At 50.9% G+C, this 19,935-nt stretch overlaps 9 protein-coding genes across 9 annotated transcripts; 4 read left to right on the forward strand and 5 right to left on the reverse strand.

Moving 5' to 3' along the window:
• Positions 1-141: 141 nt before the first annotated feature.
• APUU_51378A (transcription factor domain-containing protein) lies at positions 142-2,793 on the reverse strand (the record flags this gene model as incomplete). The annotated part of the gene is made up of 7 exons (XM_041706479.1): positions 142-500; positions 549-784; positions 834-1,247; positions 1,293-2,257; positions 2,312-2,414; positions 2,487-2,571; positions 2,643-2,793. The coding sequence occupies 7 exons, from the start codon at positions 2,791-2,793 to the stop codon at positions 142-144; spliced, it is 2,313 nt and encodes a 770-aa protein (XP_041558861.1).
• A 776-nt stretch (positions 2,794-3,569) lies between these two features.
• On the forward strand, positions 3,570-4,415 carry APUU_51379S (NAD-dependent epimerase/dehydratase family protein; the record flags this gene model as incomplete). Its single annotated transcript, XM_041706480.1, has 1 exon — positions 3,570-4,415. The coding sequence occupies one exon, from the start codon at positions 3,570-3,572 to the stop codon at positions 4,413-4,415; it is 846 nt and encodes a 281-aa protein (XP_041558862.1).
• A 249-nt stretch (positions 4,416-4,664) lies between these two features.
• On the forward strand, positions 4,665-6,381 carry APUU_51380S (T6SS phospholipase effector Tle1-like catalytic domain-containing protein; the record flags this gene model as incomplete). The annotated part of the gene is made up of 2 exons (XM_041706481.1): positions 4,665-4,853; positions 4,903-6,381. The coding sequence occupies 2 exons, from the start codon at positions 4,665-4,667 to the stop codon at positions 6,379-6,381; spliced, it is 1,668 nt and encodes a 555-aa protein (XP_041558863.1).
• A 444-nt stretch (positions 6,382-6,825) lies between these two features.
• Positions 6,826-7,357, reverse strand: APUU_51381A (uncharacterized protein; the record flags this gene model as incomplete). Its single annotated transcript, XM_041706482.1, has 3 exons — positions 6,826-6,882; positions 6,948-7,045; positions 7,108-7,357. 3 exons carry the CDS (start codon positions 7,355-7,357, stop codon positions 6,826-6,828), a joined length of 405 nt encoding a protein of 134 aa, XP_041558864.1.
• Positions 7,358-8,253: 896 nt separating this feature from the next.
• On the reverse strand, positions 8,254-10,918 carry APUU_51382A (ferric reductase family protein; the record flags this gene model as incomplete). The annotated part of the gene is made up of 7 exons (XM_041706483.1): positions 8,254-9,445; positions 9,491-9,612; positions 9,662-9,714; positions 9,763-9,992; positions 10,040-10,351; positions 10,398-10,438; positions 10,490-10,918. 7 exons carry the CDS (start codon positions 10,916-10,918, stop codon positions 8,254-8,256), a joined length of 2,379 nt encoding a protein of 792 aa, XP_041558865.1.
• A 2,039-nt stretch (positions 10,919-12,957) lies between these two features.
• APUU_51383S (sugar porter family MFS transporter) lies at positions 12,958-14,853 on the forward strand (the record flags this gene model as incomplete). The annotated part of the gene is made up of 5 exons (XM_041706486.1): positions 12,958-13,153; positions 13,212-13,638; positions 13,694-14,060; positions 14,117-14,402; positions 14,459-14,853. 5 exons carry the CDS (start codon positions 12,958-12,960, stop codon positions 14,851-14,853), a joined length of 1,671 nt encoding a protein of 556 aa, XP_041558866.1.
• Positions 14,854-15,390: 537 nt separating this feature from the next.
• Positions 15,391-15,879, reverse strand: APUU_51384A (uncharacterized protein; the record flags this gene model as incomplete). Its single annotated transcript, XM_041706487.1, has 1 exon — positions 15,391-15,879. One exon carries the CDS (start codon positions 15,877-15,879, stop codon positions 15,391-15,393), a length of 489 nt encoding a protein of 162 aa, XP_041558867.1.
• Positions 15,880-16,178: 299 nt separating this feature from the next.
• Positions 16,179-17,867, reverse strand: APUU_51385A (C1 family peptidase; the record flags this gene model as incomplete). The annotated part of the gene is made up of 4 exons (XM_041706488.1): positions 16,179-16,613; positions 16,666-17,523; positions 17,591-17,679; positions 17,750-17,867. 4 exons carry the CDS (start codon positions 17,865-17,867, stop codon positions 16,179-16,181), a joined length of 1,500 nt encoding a protein of 499 aa, XP_041558868.1.
• Positions 17,868-19,043: 1,176 nt separating this feature from the next.
• On the forward strand, positions 19,044-19,643 carry APUU_51386S (GFA family protein; the record flags this gene model as incomplete). Its single annotated transcript, XM_041706489.1, has 4 exons — positions 19,044-19,095; positions 19,148-19,194; positions 19,255-19,318; positions 19,393-19,643. The coding sequence occupies 4 exons, from the start codon at positions 19,044-19,046 to the stop codon at positions 19,641-19,643; spliced, it is 414 nt and encodes a 137-aa protein (XP_041558869.1).
• Between the last annotated feature and the right edge of the window lie 292 nt (positions 19,644-19,935).

The following is a 19,935-nucleotide window of genomic DNA, read 5'->3' on the forward strand; positions in this document are numbered from 1 at the left end:
GGAATGAAGTTTTGCCTGCATCTTCGGCAAGGGTTGTGGTGCTTGGCTCAGAGTTTAAACGCGGCCATCGCCGAATGTGTAGACTGATCTCTATGTAGACGTGGAATTAATATAATAGCGAAGACGAAGGTGTAGAACAGCTCAATATAGATGACTCGGGACACTATTGAGCCAGGACATATCCTGAAAGTCCGGCAAGTCAAACCCATCAAGCAGACCAGCGTTTATCCCCTCTCCCAACGACATATCCCCTATGGTATTAGGCATAGGAAAGGCGTTTTGATGTTGTGGGCGATCATCAGTCGAGTCGGCGACTGTCCGTTCATAGAGAATCTCTAGTGCTGCAACACATCGTCGCGCAGAGGTACTGTAGCTCTGGTATTTCCTGAGAATCTCTAGTGCGCAGTTCCAGGACCTTGTTATGGCGTCTTCGGTGACTTCTTCTAGGATAGAGGGACATAGGCGACTGGCAATTATGACGGTTGCGGCGGTGTATACGTCTGTTTAACATTAGACTAAGCTCAGGTGTAGATGAGGTGGGCACTTACAAAGGATATTATACCACCACGCTGGAAGTGGCCCGGAGGTTCCGTCGGTTGGTATATTTCCGTACAGCAGCTCGATTATCTCTCGGGCGACCTTGACGCATATAATCGAGCATTGCAGGGCAACGCGTTGTGGAAACGAATCGGCGAGCGATATCAGCGGGTCAGAGCCCATGTCGCGGGACGTGCAGTACTTGGATAATATCGGCCGGAAAAGCAGCATCCGGACGTGCAAGAACCTGGGAAAGGCTTAGAATATGATCATAGGATTACGATGACACAACCCACCTTGCTCGTAACACGACAGTTTGGCGGTAGAAGATCATATTGTTAGGCCCTGAATCGGGCTCCCCGCGCAGATGGGGAGGCAGACTCCGCGTCCACTTCGTAAGGGCGCGATCAAGTTCGAAAATCGTCACCTCGTCCTCGTTGGTATCACGGCTAAAGTAGAAATCGTAAATGTCGTCCGGGCTCTCTTCCGGGACAGGTTTGTAGAGACTGAGCAGGATGTCGTTTAGGATTTCGTAAAGCTCTAGAGACTTGGCGTAGAATGCCATTATTGATGGCTGGTCAGCGGGTTGGGCTACCTCAGGACCCGAGGCTGATGCGATATACTCTTCGTCTATGGTTGCAGGTAATGGAACTGATCCGCATGATGCTTTCGAAATCATAGCGGGGCGCCCAAAGGTCATCGATATAACTCTAGACTTGGTCAGATAATACAAAGGTAGAGGGCGTTTTACATACCGATCCATGAGAACGCAACCGTGCCAAATCTTCCGTGCCAGCTGTTGCTCCTGCGGGCTCTGGAGACGCGCAATTGTCTCCGGCAGATGAAGGCCCATACTCTGTGCATTGCGGACAGCCAAGCCAGTGACAATCCAGCACTGATGGGCCGAATCCGTACTCTGTAAATACTGCGCCATTAGGAGTAGGCACTGGATCAGACCAGCAGATCCAGAGTCCCATAGATTGAAATGTAACAAGTCCTTAGCGCGGGAAAAGAACGCTGCTGCCGAAGCTTCACGCTCTTCTGGGACGAGGAAATCAGCAAGCTGGCAGGAGAGCGCAAAGATAACATTGAATGTGCACATTAGCATATTCTCATCAGATTGCACCGCATCCCCGGTCCATATCCGAGAGTACTCTTCGCGAAGATGTATGCTGTCAACAAGGGGGTACAATGGGAAAACATAGTGCCAGTACACATTCATCAGGTTATCTGCCGTCTTCCGAGGCGGCAGCACATAGTCGTGAATGGCACTCTGCCGTTCTTTCTGATTCGATCTCAGGCTAGAGGGCGGACGAAATCCCAAGATGGACTCAGATGGACGTTGACCCGGAGACGATACGCGCTTATCCACTGCAGTCTTTATTTGGCGCATAAAGCTTGCCGCGCTCGAGCTGCCGAAGAATCCTTGGGATGGGCGCTCTTCTTCCATCGCACCCATCATAGCAATAACGCCATCGGTGCTAGCTTCAGTTAATTTCGATGCTCGCTGGGCTGAGTGCGGCTCTCCCTTGTGAGTGCAGTTTGGATTTCCTCCTGGTGAATCCTGGCAGACAGTACATGCTGGGGAACGTCCCGGGTTACCCCCCAGGGATATACTAGGCCTATGTGGTGGTTGATGGCGCACTGGTGATAACTGTGAATACGACAAAGAGCCTGGCGACCCGGTAGAGGATGGTTGCCTGTTCGATGGGGTCATCTGCTACAGGATGTTAGATCGATCAACCTCTAGCCGCAAGCAAGGGCAACACTGTACAGATGCATGGCCCGATTTCCGAAGCTCTGTGAGTTCCACTAGACCAGGGACATAGCCTGGGCCCTCCAGATTCTTAAGGCGGTTCTCCAAGTTGGCGATATAACTAGTCCCATGCATATATTATTAGCTGAAAGAAGAGTAAGAGTAATAATGCACGGCGCCAGGTTGTGCCTACCTTTGCGCTGCCCGTTTCTTCTCACCCTCCCCGCTGTAATGACAATGTACCCCATGGTCTGCTCTCTTCGCGCACTGTCCACAGACTTCATGGTGGAGAGTCAGCCGAAGACTCCCTATCCACTCCGGTGATGGGTTGTCGTGTCGGAGCACTTACCGGGCTGGACGCCGTCACAGCGGACCTTTCGCCCGCGACATTCATCACAGGCGACTGCAATCTTGCGACGCTTCGGACGTTGGCCGGATGAGTCAGCGTGATGGTCGTTCTGGGGCGAAGAAGAGGTCTCCATCGTGGAATCTGTCGGCATTGTATGATGGCCTGCTGTTGTGTTGAAGGAAGGTCGTCGGAATGTTGTCCGAAGGTTGTCGGGAAAAGTGTCTTGGCACTCGGATTCTCGGTTGCAGTTCCGGTGTCTGCCTCAGGCAGCAGAATCAGGAAAGATATTATTGAGAGGTTCTCGGTGAGAGTAAGGAAAGAGAGTTCTGGATAGTCCTGCGTGGAATAGTAATATAATGCTTGCTTGGCCATGGATGGTTCTTGACGAAGGGTTCTAGTAAATAGGCAGAATACATGACCCCCTCGCTCTTTTCTCAACAATACATACTACTACGACTTTACGGGATATTGTGTCGCAACAGAGGAGGATCTAGTTATAATTATATGAGGACCATAGTAAAAACATCAGAATCAATAAAAACCACGGGTTTACTTATGAAAATAGGGTATGCAACGGCAAGGAGGACGCGGTTAGGGCTCAACCGCGATCTTTACCGGTGATCGCTGATTATATTGCCTACCATAACAGCGCCACCCTTTAAAGTGACCAGCAATTCAGGCTCAGGTCAACGTGAAGTTGTTATATAAGTAGCTTTATTTTGCTGGTGGACAATTTTGAGGTTGCCGAGAAAGCACCTCCTATCCAAGACGTCATGGGCTGCTACGTTGGGATGACGCAAATAAGACATCGCTGAATGAAATCACCTTTACATTATCACTACAAATAGCCCATTTAATACACTGAATATGAATTTGGGTATATCTCACAGTCCACCACCCTGAATATATCAAGCCAGAATAAACTCCATGATGAAGATCGCAATCACCGGCGCCCGAGGCACAGTAGGGCAAACCGCCGTGCAGCTGTGCTCGCGCGCAGGCCACCAAACCATCCAAATAAACCGCACCGACACAGAACACGACGGGACCCCAAACTCGGAGATGCGCACCGCCGACGTCGCAAATGACTACGACGCTACCCGGAACGCTTTCAAGGGGTGCGACGCAATCATCCACCTCGCTGCCATGCCTGACCCTGTGGGTAAGGATGATTGGAAGGTACACAACAACAACGTCAACGCGGCCTTCAATGGGTTCCATGCGGCTGGGAGTCTGGGCATTCAGAGGGTATGCTATGCGTCCTCTGTGAACGCGGTGGGTTTGGCGTATGCGAACCGGCCGTTGCATTTTGATTATTTCCCGCTGGACGAGGATGCGCCGCAGCGGCCGACGGACTCGTATGCGATGGCGAAGGAGGAGGCGGAGTATCAGGCGAGATCGTTTGTGGATTGGTTCCCTGGGATGAATATTGCCTGTCTGCGGATTCATGAGGTTGCGCCGTTGAAGGACGTGCGGAAGGAGCATGACCAGAACTGGGATGAGGCTGCTGTGGGACAGTTATGGGGCTGGGTCAGTCCGCAGGCTACAGCTAGGGCTTGTTTGCTTGCTGTTGAGCGCGCGGAGAATCTGCGTGGTTGTGAGATCTTGAATATTGTTGCGCCGAGTACGACGCAGAGTACGCCGTCGCAGGAGCTGGCGAAGAAGTACTATCCCAAGGCTGAGATTCGGGGGGATATGTCGAAGAACCAGGCGTTCTGGACTACGGACAAGGCGAAGAGGGTTCTGGGCTGGACTCATGATGAGACGGAGTAATCCTGCGTCTGTATATATACTAGATAACACTATTTCAATGCCTAAGATTATTTTAAATCAGAATAGACGAGTAGACCCTTCATAAAACGCCTTTATGTCACGGCAGACCCACGGTTCGCCAGCCCCGAACCAGACCAAATCTCGGATCCATCGGAGCATCAAGCTGAGGCTGTGGAGGCGAAGCAATGAGTAATTCACCCAACGAACCTCCCTCGCAATCTCAGGGTATGAGGGAAATGCCCACAGTCCATGAACCCGACTTCCATCCGCCGCAAACTCGGGCTGAACCCGTTGCCAGAATCGCTGGGGTGCACGGAGAGTATGGCAGATCCAGATGCCCGCGATGGCGATCCAAAGGAACTGGTCTTGTGCTTTGATGGGACTGGGTATAAGTTTACGGGGGACGAGTCCGATAGTAATGTCCTGAAGGTTTACAGGGTGAGCCAGTCCGTTGAGATAGTGCTGGGCTGAGTGTTAATATGGATAGATGCTTGACCACAGGGATGCAAGACGATACCACTATTTCCAGCCGGGATTCGGCACTCTTGTATCCTCGACCTGGATGTCAAACAGCGGGCAGACGAATAAAGCGAGGTCGGTGTTCCTGAAAGCCAAAGATGCTGCGATAGGAACGACCTTTGCCCAGCATGTTATGGGGGGTTATACCTTTCTTATGCGGTACTACTCCCCCGGCGACAGGGTCTTCTTCTTCGGATTCAGCCGCGGGGCGTATGTTGCGCGATTCCTAGCAGAAATGCTAGATACAGTCGGTCTGATTAAAAGAGGAAATGAAGACCTGGTCCGATTCGCCTGGATGACATTCTCGAAATGGCAGCGGGCGCACAATAAAAGGGACGCTGACCCAGCACAAAACGAGAGACTCTATGAGTATATCAAGGCATTTCGGGAAACATTCACCTGCCCAATCTCGCCAATTTACTTCTTAGGACTGTTTGATACTGTCAATAGTACGCCCGCACTGGAGGGTACATGGATGCAGCGAAGCAAGTTGGCACGATGCTCGGCGAAGATTATACGACACGCCGTTGGAATTGATGAGCGGCGAGCGAGATTCCGACACGACCTTATATCGGATTCAGGTCGGACTGCTGTATCATGGCGAGCCCGAACGCGCCAGAGACTGGAACGACACCATATACGTCTTCCGCGACAGCGTGGGCTCAGATTCTATTACGAAGATAAAGGGGGGAGAGGAACAAGCACAGACTCACATCAGGCACCGCCGCTCCCGCAGCTACCAGAACCTTATGAGCGGCCCAGCGCGCAACCGGAGAACTTGTGCGAGGAGAGGAGTGACGGTTGGCAGGATATCGAGGAGGTCTGGTTTCCGGGATGCCATGCTGATATTGGGGGAGGGTTCAAGCTGAGTAAAGACGAAGAAATGGAACTCAGCCATGTACCCTTAGTATGGATGGTGCATGAGGCACAGCGTGCGGGTCTCAAGTTTGACCAGGAGAGGCTGAAAAAGTTCAACTGCTGCGAGGACTACTGTGAAGACGAGGAGAATCAGAACGGTGATGAAAAGGGTGGAAATACGATGCGCTTGGAAGATGGCATGCGGATTGCCGCAGAACGGGGACATATTCATGACTGTCTCGAATACGGCAAAGGCGTTCCATGGCCAGTCGTGCTGTCCTGGAGGGTCTTGGAATATTTGCCCTTTCGGAGAATGAACCTGCAGCAGGATGGGTCCTGGAAGCCTGTTCGATTCCCGCTTCCCCTTGGAGAGGTGCGAGATATCCCCAAGGGCTCTAAGATTCATGTCTCAGCAGTACGTCGCATGATGTCTGATCCGAGCTATCGACCAGGCAATCTGATCGAAGGAGGAGGGGGGAGGGGAAAGAGGAAGGTTCCTCCAGAGCGAGGGATTGGGGAGTGGGGAGTGGCTGACCATGCTGGGTCGCCGGTGCGAGAGACATATCGTCGTAGAGAGGCACCTGAGTAGTTGCTGGCTAGCAGTTGAATCATAGTTATCAGTGACTCTTGACAATGATAGTGTATATCAAAGATAGATTAGGCCTGGCAATACCTCAATATCCAGTTAGACACAACAGCAGTGCCATGGAAATTGAAAGAGAAGAAAAAGGATAGAGAAAAGGTAGAGAAAAGATAGAAAAAAGAGGAGTGATAGTAAAAACAATCAATTACTATATTATATATGCAACGCGATATCCACACTACCTTGATAAAGGCATCTCGGAGTATACAAACAAAACGAGCGAAGTCAGTACAGGACAGATCAGCCTTCCCTCGCACAAGCCGTCTTGGAAACCATCCAACGAATGACATCCAATCCAATCCATCTGCAGCCGGGGTACACTGCCTGCCTATCCGCCGATCAGGCTCTTAGGAGCATGACCGAGTCGAGTCCCAGGCAAGTCGGGTCCATTTAGAGAGCCTTGACGGGAATGCAAGGGATGGCAGCATTAACAAGGCCAACCTGGTTCTATATTGAAGGGTGTATGTTAGCTGTGGTCTTTGAGAATAGTCCATGAAGAAAGCAAGACTTACGGTGTCGCCGGCGCCGTTCTGGTTGCAGCAAGCGAAGTCGTTGTTGCACTGTCCGTCCTCAAGGAGCTTGGTGATGTCAAGAACATCGGCATCGACGACTGGAGATAGGATTTCTGTTAGCATCTATTCATATTTCACATAAGGGAAGGGTGAAACGAACGAGGAGAGCAGCCCTTGTAGTTGGCGAGCAGACCGCTGACGGCCTTGTTGCCTAGGAGGTCGAGGAGGGTGTTGCCGGCATCAGGGGAGACTTCGGTGGTCTTGTCCTGAGAGGAGCAGCAGTTGAGCTGGGCTTTACCACACGACTGCACGGTGTTGGACTGCTCCTGGTCGATGTTGCCACCGTGTCCAGGGGGGTTGGGGATGGCCAGGGCAGTGGCGGCGAGAGCGGCGATGGCGATGAACTTCATTTTGACGGTGTTTTGGTTGTGTTGGTTGCTTGAAACCGATTTGGGATTGGATTGGATTGGAGAGTGAAGAGAAGACTGGCTTTGATACTTGGGCTGTTTGAGCTGATAATGTTGAAGAATGGTGTGATTTGAGGCTGTCTTTATAGGTTTTGAGGCCGGTCGATGGTCTCTCAGTCAACAGGCGAAAACTTGACATTGTCCCTGGAAATATCTGCAAATGTGAAGTCCTTGCATGGGCTTGCCAATATTTCTGCTGGCGTGGTGTGATATCGAGTCGATCATTGAGTGTTATACGATGCGGCGCAGCCAAGAAGCGCATCATCACGAATGCCCTGGAGGAAACCCCCACAAGTAATGTACGGAACCAATTAGGTATCTGTGACACGAACCTATCCATGACTAAATTTGCCTGTCGATTTGACAGTTCGGTGGGTCGAAACCCACACTGTCCGGGGTTGATGTGACATATCCACCCCAACAACCCCAATATAGGATGCAATTGGTATTTCAGGATTTTCAGCACCCAGGGGCTGGACTTGTCTCCTGTCGGTGCGTAGTCATCGCTGACGTTCTCGGTAACCAGATCCAGCTCTGCCCAATAGTCTTGGTCAAGTCCCAGCCTCTTGCCCCCTAACTGGAGTCGAACGACCCAGCCTTACCGGTACTCCACACACCGCCATGTTGTACACCCAGTAACTGAACAAGAATTCAGTGGTCGCTAACTTCAAGAAAAGGGGGTTCTCTTGTATGACCAGGTGTTATATTCTGTTCTATGTCTTTTATATAGCAATTTATATACGTCTAATCGTGATATCCGGTCTTCATGGCCTCCGTAAATGCCAAATGGCAGTAAAATCTAACCAGCGAGATCATTCACCTGAACCAACTGGGTCATGCTACCAAGTAAACGACTCCTCAACATATCTCAACCCATACCCCCGCCGCATAGCAAGGTACACCGCCGCGCGGGCCTCATCCGCCATTTTCTGCGGCCCGCAAACCAGCACGGCCGCGGACGAATCAGCATGATGCGCCTCCTCGGCAAAGACGGAAATTATCTTTTCCAGGTTCGGCCGGCCCTGGGTAATATCGACGTCCTTGTCTGTTATTGTAGGGAGATCAACACCTGCGGCGACGCACGGATCGGCTGGTTCTGCATATGGGCCTGAACCCGGGCTGGGGCTGGAGCTGGAGCTGGACCCGCGCTGCCACCGCGCAAGGGGCGATGTAGCGTAGAATGAGGCGCGGAAGTCGTCCCGGTCGATGGCGGCGCTGAGTTCCGTCGTGGCGAGTTTGTCGATGAATGCGGGTTGCCGCGTGACCCAGACGAGGTTCATGTCTTGGATGCGTGTTTTGGTGGTTTCTTCGTCTGGTGATGTGGATGCGGACGAGGATGAAGAGCGGGTAATGTGGTCGTGGATGTATGGTACAGCGGAGGCGATACCTGTGCCGCCGGCGATGAGGAGGATGGAGTCATAGCTCCAGAGGGGAAATTCGCGGCCGTAAGGGCCTTCCAGGAGCACTGTTGCATTGGTTGTTTCGTCCGGCGACTTCATGCACTTTCGTTGCAGATGCCGTGTCCAGCCATCGTAGGGTCGGATCCAGAAGACCAGTCGCAGTTCGCCAGAGGCACTGGCTGTCCGTTGCAGTCGGCCATGGGGTGATCGACTGCCGGAAGAGTCGTCGGAGAGGAGAGGAATTTGGGAGACGTCTACGCGTTCGTCGCTTTTCGACCTGGGAGTCCCTGGCATCGATGCATTTCGTCCAAGTTCGTATGACCAGCAACCGAGGGTGAAGGGGTGGCTTTCCCAGCCTGTCAGCCGGAATGGCTGGTACAGGAAGTAATATTGACCAGGTCGGGGTTGCAGTGTGTTTGAACCAGGTACAACTTCCAAGCGGATCAAGTCGGCTGCCTTATCGTATGTCGCTGTGCTTGTAGTGCGTTGCACCTGTCCTCCTGAATTGAGTTGGACATGGAGATTGCAATACAGCAGACGAATAATCCGGAGGGCCCGATCGAAAGCCCAGATTCCAACGGGCAGCCAAAGGTAGAACCAGTATTCCTGGCCTTCAAAAATGATGGTATGACTGGAGAATGTTAGAGAGGCCAAGAATTGTGTGTGAGATACTCACTAGAAACAGCCAACGAGTAGACCAATAGAGAAAATGATATGGATGACGAGGAACGTCTCGTACGCTCTGTGACGGAACCAGTTCACTGCAGCCGGTAGGATGAGCACCATCAAAACAGTTGCCTAGGACTCAGTTAGAACTATACTCAGTGTCCAGGTGTGCCGTTCTTACAAGAGTTCCCCATATGAGATACGGCTTCTGGAGCTTCCTCCAAGGATCAGAATCTGTAATAACGGTTAGAGGCTAGTTCGCAACAGCCAGGGGAGACGAACTTTGAAAAAATAGAATGAGGTAAAGCACAGTATGAGCAACCGCCTGAATCGTCGCTATCCATGCCACGTGGCGATGAAATATGTTGAAAGTCGCGAAATTCCACCCCGTTGCCCAAGCGCATATATTGTTACGCCCTGCAAAGAGCCATAACAAGGGGAGATTGGCGAACGATACGATTCCAGTCCGGTCGGCCATATACCTGAGTAGTTGTGCGGACTCGTCTGGCCAGCTGCGATACATTAGTTGGGTGGGTTGAAAGAGAGGTCATGGCCATACTATATATTTTCCGGAAACAGGCGATAGCTCACTAGGCACGCGACGGTACTGAGTACCCAGAACCCCAGAGAAATAAGCGCATCTCTCCGGGTTGAGAATGTCCACCAGAGAAATTTGCGCCCGCGAGAGGGGATGGTTGTAGGAACAAGAAAATGTGTCTCGATCCAGTGATATATTCGTCGAATAGGAGAGTTCCGTGACAACCTTGCGCCTTGTGGTAGTTGATCGTATCTAGATGTGAAAAAGAATTGCAACAGGTGATGGACCATCCCTACGAACAGGATACAAGCCCAGTAAAGGTAACCAAGGTATCTGCGATTCGTTAGATATGCCAGGATGGCAAGAGACATGCTCATACCCGTATGCATAGTGTGTCCAGCTCTCAAACGCCCAAGTATCCTGCCAAGACCCACGTTAGATAGCCCAAGAAGAGCATAGTGGAAGGCTCACTATTGTTTTGAAGACACTGCGATAATGTGACGGGGATAGAAGCACGGGAGTGTCGACGGGTTCAGAGAGTGGCAGCTCGAGAAAGTCCACCGTTCGCATATGGCTAATAGCATCCTCTGTGAGGTTCTCAGCGAGCTGGTCCCTGGGGATCAGCTCTAGACCCCCATCCCTGCAAAGGGCTTCAAGCTGTGAAATTCCAACTGATCGTTCCACCGGTTTGCAATAAACATCTGAAGAAGCGTAGATAGAGGTGACCTCGAGATGATTCTGACATCGCGGCCCGAAGCCCTTCCGTGACGTAGAACCGCTGAAAGTTATGTATCCATAGGCCGTGGAAATGGACGTGACACACCGCTCGTTGACGGGGACGATGACTGCTGGTACTAGGGCGGCATATAAAGCGACTGAAAGGCAGCCATGGGCCCGCATGACGATAGGTGCTCAAGACAAACGAGACAAGAAGGAAAGAATTATGGGATCAGAAGCCCGCGGGGCATGACGGAGAGTAAGCTGTCCCCGAGCTCGGATGTTGCGGGACCCACTGAAGCGGTGGAGTTCTAGGGATAAGGATATGCAGAAGAGAAGGGGGAAGGACGAGGGAAAGGCAGAAGTTGGCTACTGGGGGCGAGGTAGCTGGATACACGGGGGAGAGGCGGAGAAAGTGATGGACAGGGTATCTGGGGGTTGTGGCATGACAGAATTATCAGATCGCACGAGACTTGCAGGCGAGACGTTGGGCCTGCGGCCTCGGAGTCCCTGATCCGTATCTAATCTGATCAAGATACCACGTGCGCTTGTTTTCATTGGTTACTGGCTCCACTCTATGATCACGGGACTGTCCTCTCTCTACCGACGCTAGTCCTACATAGGGAAGGTGCGTCCTGCCGTCTCCAACAAGGAAGCCACGACCAGAGCCGGCCCGAGGCTGTGACCACAGAAAGTTAAAAGTTTGTATTCTACAACAATGGGTATGAATTCGCAGAATCATGAGGGTCCGACTTTAACATTTATCTGCTGTAATATTAAAAGGGGAATCCTGGTATAGGACGTTCGGTTATCAATATAGTTCCCCACAATATTCACAAATATATATCATCAACCATATTTAATCTTCGGCACTCACATTACATACTTTTATACGTAGTTCTATTTGTTAATATTTCATTATCCCAGAACATTACATTACTATACCTTCCAGCTTATGGAACAAAACCGAATCAGGTTAAATAATAGGTGCTATATGACTATCTTTCAGGCATCCGAGGTTGTCCCAGAGACATTGGTAGACGGCCTCAGGCACAGTGAATCCAAGCCATACTCTGTAAGCCACATTTCTTTGAATAAACATTAGAATTTTCATATTAAATCTCGGTCTGGAAGTCTACAACAAAGCGGACCACTCAAACAAACTACAACATTCTTCGGACTTTGTCGTGTCTCGCTTATTGGTCGTGGATAGTGGTGATGCCGCGGCGGCAGGAGAGCCTGGAAAACCGGGGCGGACACCCAAGATTCCCTGAAAAGTGGTCGATTGACGATTCCCACTGACACCTTGCTATCAGGGGGTTCGGGTCGGAAGCACATCGGAACGATGACGGCGATTGTGAAGTCGGGAGGAAGAAAGCTAACTCACTCACAATTCTGGGTCCTTTAGCTAAAATTACGTCTTTGGGAGAAGCCTTGCGGGAATTAGGTGGATGGAATAAGCTATACTACGTAATATTACTCCGCAGACACCATCTAGCAGGTTTTCTAATGGCCCTGGACTCCATTTGTCAATATGCGACAGGTCTAAGTGATGAATACGATTTCCTACACGCAAGGGGTTTGACACTGTCCGGAGTGTTAAGTAACATGGAATTTCCTTTTGTTCATATAAACAAGAAAAGATTATTGCGTTCACAATTTTCAAAGCCATACCTCGTACTCGTACACCCACTGGTCGCTGCCGTACGGTGGACGGAACATGTTTTCCAATGCTGAGAGAGGGGTGGTTGAGGGTTGTCGACGGCTATTGAGTCGGTCGGACGATGTGTTATTTTGTTGGATGTCAACTTCTTGACAAGCACTATGTATAGTGTCAAAATGGGAGGCAGTCTTCGTGAACAGACGATGTTGGCCGATTGCTAGATTAGGAAACCTTCCGCTTTAGGAAGTTCCTTCTTCTGGCAAGTGGACTGTGATAAGCGGGAGCCAATCGGCGCGCAACCAATGCGAATAACCTCACGCAAGATGGGTCCGGAGTCTGGGGTAATGAGGACGTCGCCGTGGTTAACGCGCCGCCAATCCCCATAACGGGAGACGGTCTGGTGCGGAGAAATGCCTCGGATTTGGCAGGCTGGTGATTGGATTTTGTGGGGTATAAATTGCTTCCCCAGATCCATTTCCCCAGAGAACGATATCAGCCGAGCAGGAGCTTCTCAGAATAGGAGGTTCGGATTCTGAATTATTTCTTTCATCAAGTTATCATGGTTAGCGCAGGTGTACCTGATACACTGGATAAGGAGTCCGCTGTTCATGCGGAACATGCTGTGGAGAATGCGCTCGCTATCCTCTCGGCCCAGGTGCAGTACGACAATGGAAGGATCAAGGATCTCGTCCGCTCTCCTTATGTCTTTGGCGCCGCGATGCTGGCATCGTTTGGTGGATTCTCATTCGGCTACGGTAAGCAACGCCTGCCCCAAGGATGCAAATGTAGCTGTTCTGACGAGCCGTGGTTTAGACCAAGGTGTCATCTCATTGATCCTAGTCATGGACCAGTTCCGCGAGACCTACCCCGAGACATCCCCAGATAGCCCCAGATACGGCTTCCATACTGGCTTTATGACGGCGATGCTTGAGCTTGGTGCCTTTGTGGGCTGCTTGTTCTTTCCTGCAATTGCGGACCGAATCTCTCGAAAATGGGGGCTCACTGTCGCGACTGTGTTTTTCGTTGTTGGTGCTATTATCCAGACTGCGGCCCCGGATTACAATACTCTTGTCGCTGGCCGATTTATTGGAGGTATTGGTGTCGGCACTCTGGCTATGGGGGCTCCCTTGTACATCTCGGAGGTTGCACCTCCGACGTGGAGAGGTTCCCTGTTGGTCATGGAGGCTATTAGCATCGTTATTGGGGCCATCGTGGCGTACTGGTTGACATATGGGACGAGGTATGATATCCTGCCTGCCCCTAGCTTCGGAGAGCACTAAGTGATATTCTTTTAGAATTATTCCTGGAGACTGGGCTTTTAGACTGCCGTTTCTTCTACAAATTATCCCTGCGCTTGTCGTAGGCGGCGCAATCCACTTCTTCCCATTCTCCCCTCGCTGGCTGGCGATGCGAGGCCGCAATGGGGACAGTCTCGCAGCACTGGCACGCCTCCGACGCCGTCCTGAACATGATACCCAAGTTCAACTTGAATGGAAGGGTATCCTCGCCGAGATTCGCTTCCAGGAAGAGATGCTTGAGCGAGAATACCCGAATCATAAGGACAATCCTATACGGACTGATCTCCGGCAATGGCTTGGTCTGTTCAACAAGAGATACTTCCGTCGCACACTTGTCGCCCTGGCCATCCCCTTCTTCCAGCAGGTATGTATCTTTTATATTTGCTAGCCTAACAAGTTAAAATCACACTAACGACATAGTTCTCGGGTATCAATGCGTTTGTCTACTACGCGCCAACGTTCTTCGAAGCCCTCGGGCAAAAAAGAGAGACCTCGCTGATTCTGTCGGGCATGATAAACATCATACAAATGGTCGGTGGCATCCCGACCATGATGTACCTCGATAAAATCGGTCGACGAACTCTTGCCATCTGCGGTGGCATCGCAATGGCAATACCCCATCTTATCATGTCTGGCATGATGAATCGTTTCAGTGCGAATTGGCATGCCCACCGAGGCGTGGGTTGGTTCTGCGTTGCGCTTATCTGTATGTACCTGCAGCTGCTAATACCCACAACTGTGTCCATAGTACTGACAAGTCAGACCTCTACGTCCTCTTCTTTGCAGCCTCATACGGCCCACTCGCCTGGGTTCTACCTGCAGAAGTCTTCCCCAGCTCAAAGCGTGCAAAAGGTGTCGGGGCCGGAACAGCGATGATCTGGCTGGCGAATTTCATTATCGGCGTGGTTGTTCCCGAGATGCTGATTTCGCTGGGTTGGGGGACGTTTTTGTTCTTTGGGTTGTTCTGTGTAGCTGCTGCAGTGTTTTCGTTTCTATTTATCCCTGAGACTTCGGGGAAGTCGCTGGAACAGGTTGCCGCAGTGTTTGGGGATCATCTTGCGGATGATGAGCGGCAGTTGCATGCTCGGGTTGCGAGGGAGGTGTTGGCTGATCCCATGGGTGGGACGGGGGGCAAGGTTATTGTAGATGAGGCGTAGATATTGAACGCATGAGTACTTGGGTATGTTTAACAGTAGCAGTGCTGTCAAGCATTGCTATTTGGACAGAGAATAGACTCCGAAGCATTCATGCCCTCTTTCCTCTCTGCAATACCCCGTTGTGAAGCCGAATTTTGGATATAAACGAACATCAACGCCTATATTCGACTTCTCCGACGAGTAGTTTGATGTCTTCGTGGTTAATGGGTGTTATTTACAGTTTCATATCCATCGAGACGAGAATGCAGCTGTGACTATTGAAAGAGGCTTGCGGAGAATATTAATGACGAGGGCGGTTGTCTACTTTTGGATGGATTTATAACAAATAGTGTGCAAGGCATAAGTATATTATACAGAAGAATATTAACAGTCTAGGACAGACAATGTTTAGATTGAGCCAACAGAGGTACAGGTAGTTGCTATCCATATCTCCATTAACATAACCAGGATCTTTCTCAAAACAATCCAACCCCCTTCAAAGAAATACATGGATCTTTTCATTCAAAACACCAGGTATCAGAATGCCATGCCATGCCTTCAAACAAAGCGAAAGCCAGCACGCTCCAATCTACCGGACACGCGACGTGCAAGTTTGATCCACAGATGCGCAACCACGACAGAAACCACCAAAACGCCCAGCAGGAAATCGAAAGCCCAGGATTCGAAGAAAAGGTGAAGCTCGAGGACACAGTTATATGCTAACAGCAACGCGAGGCAGATTAGGAGTTTTGAAGGTATGCCTGTTCCGTCCTTCGAGCCAGGTTTGGAATGGCGGCGGGCTTGACTGTCTTTGGCTTTGGAAGCCTGGATTGCCTCGCTTCGTATTCTTTCGAAGTCAGTACGGATCCGTGTAGTTTCCTGGCGTGCCTTTTCGCAGCATGGACAGTGGAGGAGGTTGGTGTTGAGTGTGCAAGGAACACGGACGTCGGTGGGAGAGGCCATGCTGGGAGAGGCCGTGGTGGGAGAGGGAGTTCGGGACATAATGGGAGTTGAGCCGGAGTTGGGTGTATAAATAACACGGGCCATGGTGGAGTTGAGTAGGATGTAGGGAGAAGTAGGATTTGGGGAGACGGTTGTGGCTAGAGAACAGGAAAAGGACGGCTATATTTATAAGGATAACAGGCACTCTGAAGAATCAAGTTGGCGTAGTAGTGAATATTCTGGGCGGAGGAGCAGTAGGAGTGAATGATAGTAACTTTCTACTGGCAGCCTAGATTTACAGACGTATAGTAGGCATCAACATAATGGAATGTGAATTTCACTACTTTGGTAGAAACTCCGCATGTAAAAGTAGACTGCAATGCAGCTAAAAATTCACTACTCCTTCACGCCAGGATACCCAAAGGATCCCACCTTGGTAGGACCTGAGGCTCCTGTCGAAGCACATCTCTCACCTCGCTAGAGACCAAATTGAAGTCCACCACTACTTGGAATGTATATTCGTCCATCCACCGATCAGTCATGACAAACCATCCCTTATCACCAGCTGCCTCACCCCAGGAATTCTCCACACGCCACCGTACCGGTCGACCCTGTTCGACATGCACAGCTGTAATCACCATCGCATGGGTCATGGCGGATTCTCCACTGGTAAGACGCTCAGCCTTGTTCAGCCCGAGGGAGATATTGAAGCCGAGAGAGAGGTCCACTAGATCGGGATCCATGATACCGGACGTGCGATCAGAAAACTTGCCAACGTCGCACCCGAAGAATACGGGGTGCCCGGCCTTGAGCATCGCGATGGCGGCATTTTTCAGAATCTGTGAAGGTGTCAATGTGAGCCCCTCTAGGCTAGTATTCATGGTGACTCACATTCATCTCAACGTTGACATATGTGAGCGGCTGACCTTCTACCACATTACCCAACTTGTCAACTGTCAGGAGGCGATTATATTCGTTTCGCGGATCGTTTACAAGGCTAAACAGCCTGTCTGGGGAGACCTTGCGCGAAGACTGAGTGAACGCCTTCTGCCCAAACTCGAGTGGGGTCTGTCGAATCTCTCGTCCCTTGCCCTCTGCGTTGTAATATTGCCAGACAAATGGCTCGTCAGGGTTAGGGGGTGGACCCAGCAGAATTGTGACAAGCGAGTGGATTTCCTTCAGAAATATTTCCTTGGTATTGGCAAGTTGAACCCTATCCTTGAGCTGCGGACTACGCGCAATCTTGCGCAAGGCAAAGGCATGCTCGCGGAGTTTCGCAGTGAGCAGCCAGTTCATCTTGCCGCTATTCTGCGCGTTGAAGTTATCCGGATAGAGGTCGTGTGGGACTAAACCATACTTCTTCACCAGGTTAGCTACCATATCCCACTGCCCGCCGTCCGAAACCGGGGCCTGGAGGAGCTTCTGCACTAGACGGTCGGACACGTCTTGATGTGCGGTCTCGATGATTGTTTCGAAGAAGTAGTTGGCTTTTTCGATTTTGTCCCAGTAGAAGAGGTATGCCTGGCTCAGCTCGAACTGGTCCAGGCCGTACGCCTTGATGATTGGTATACGGAAGATATTCGTGGACGCGAAAAGCCAGCATCGCCCGGAGGATCGCTGGTTCGTAATTGGGGTTCCTTCGATTGGGACTTTGATGTTGAAGACCTGGATGTCGGATTTGATGGCCGACCTGTTGGCAAGGACGTCGGCGTAGGAGGCATTGGCCAAGCTTGAAATCGCTAGGCGGTTCTGTATTTGTTATCAACTGAACATTTGGCCTTATCGGAGTGGCAGCGGATAGTCAGGTTGTACGAACCTTGGGGTCGTCTAGGAGCGAGTCGTTCCAGTCTTGTAGGCGTCGCAGCGACACGCTCGGCTCGCGCTCTTCGACTTGGTAGGGCGGAGCTATCATATGTTCAGACGCTGTCGCTACCAGCAGGAATCTTGCCAGGAAACTGGAACAAGGATCACCTACGAGAATCCGTTATGGCTGGCCCTATATCCCCGTCCTTAGATGGCTGAACGGAGTCAAGCCCCCCCCGAGCAGGCTTTTCGTTGACCGGACGCTCTGGGAGAGAATAGTTTGATCCCATGATGGCGACAGCGATAATAACCACGCTCAAAGCACTGAGACTGTTGGTGCGATGAAGTAGAGAGGGAGAGAAGAGCGGGGTGAGGACCCGGGAAGGCAAAGGCATCGCGTGACTCCCATCAGTAATAAACTTGATAAGCACGCCATTCCCACGTTCCACGGGTTATTTGACCTGCTTGGACTCCCTCATCTCTCGATATGATCTCTTCACCATCAGTTAGGGTCGCTGTATCCCAACGGCCTCCAAATGGTGCACGCCAAGGACTCGATATACCTTGCAACGCATCACTCCAACGTCGGCATATTTTGAGACACATATAACGTTGATGACGGTGAGGGATTCTAGACAGTTAATGCTAAGCTTTGCGATCGAGGCTGATGGTCCCATAGACCTCGACAGGAGAGAACTGCCGGACTACCTTCTAGGCATGATAGTTCGTTCCCAGTGCTGAAAGCGAAACCGTCAAAATAACCATTTATGGTGTTTGAAACAACGTTTCAATGGAGTGGCACGATTTGATGGATGACATTTCTGCAAATATGCCCCGTGTTGTACATCTGCTGCAAAGATGCCGAATCCAGATCGACGCAGGAAGGACAGGCGTGCACCGGACCACATAAACCTTTTACGACTCAAGAATCTGCTGTTTACCAAGAAAAGGAGCGGAATGTTTGAGAAGCTCAAAGTCACGATGATTTTGAGAAAAGAACCACTGTGGACCCAAACGCCGAAGCGGACGCCGGGTCCAATCGCCGAGCAAACGAACAACTTCCGATTGCGAGAACTATGCGGATGGTCGTGATCCGGTCAGTTCTCGACATCTCATCTCGGCCTTTCTCCGCAGAATGCGGATGCGGTCCCCTAGCTCCCAGGTCTCTATGCTGTCGAGCTTCATGGCCGCAAATTGAACGCTATGGCCTCGGCTCGTCACTTATCGTTCTGTGAAAGATGGCCCACCGAAGGATACAAGGTCTAGAGCATGAAGCCCAGTGTAGGAACTGAAGATATCGCCGATGAATGTGTATAACCCCACAGTGTGACCCCGTGGAAACCGCTTCGGCCTTTGCAGACGCGGGGTATTGACTAATCTGTTCCTCGGTATAAAGGGCCCTTTCTCCCAGTCACTCCAGATGATCCAGCATCCTCATTAGCACGATATCCTTGATCAAATCGACAATGACTCTGAACGGAAGCTGCATGTGCGGTGCCATCGCCTACACCGCCGAATGTACGTGAAGTGATATCTAGATCTAGGGAGCCTTGATTCTAACTTGCGCCAGCTGAACCCCTCATTACGGCGCTCTGCCACTGCACTGATTGTCAAAAGGTAGGCCAACCATAAATATCCAGACATTTTATATGATATGAATCCGCTAAACGTCAATAGTGGACAGGTGGAGCATTCACCTCCAACGTGGTCGTTCCCCGCGACTCCTTTAAAGTCGTGAAAGGTACCTAGTCCATCTCCAATATCAGGTCTATTTATATGAGAGAGCCTGGGCAGACACTAAACTGCAAGGTATAGGAACATCCAAATCATACGACATCACCGGCGACAGCGGAAAGAACAACCGCCACTTCTTCTGCCCCGAATGCGGATCCAGCCTGTATACGCAGCTTGATGTCATGCCCGACAAGACGATTATCAAGGCCGGTGGTCTTGATGGCGGCGAGGCGGCGCTGAAAAATAAGGTTGATGTGGAGTTTTATGTCAAGGATCGCGTGCCGTATCTTGCTGCGGCTGGGGGTGCGAAGCAGGAGCAGCGACTTGGCTAGTTATAAACAGACAGCTCATTGGAGTTGAGCATGGGAGTTTGGGTTTGTGTGGTAGCAGTTGTGCGGGCGATGGGCCTGAGATGTCGGCGTGGTGGGGGGATAACTTGCGATCAATTAGAAGGCAGCTTGCTGTGAGAAGACTGAATGCAACTGTGATGTCAGTTAAGCTGTACCTCGATACCATCAGGTTGCCTTAGCAAAATTGAACAGTGGGATGTTCGATCATCAAACTACAGTATCGTCAATATCAAGCTGTAAATCAGCCTCTAGTTGGTGCCCAGCCCAAAAATAG

Source organism: Aspergillus puulaauensis, chromosome 5, assembly GCF_016861865.1.
Source record: "Aspergillus puulaauensis MK2 DNA, chromosome 5, nearly complete sequence".
NCBI lineage: Eukaryota > Fungi > Ascomycota > Eurotiomycetes > Eurotiales > Aspergillaceae > Aspergillus > Aspergillus puulaauensis.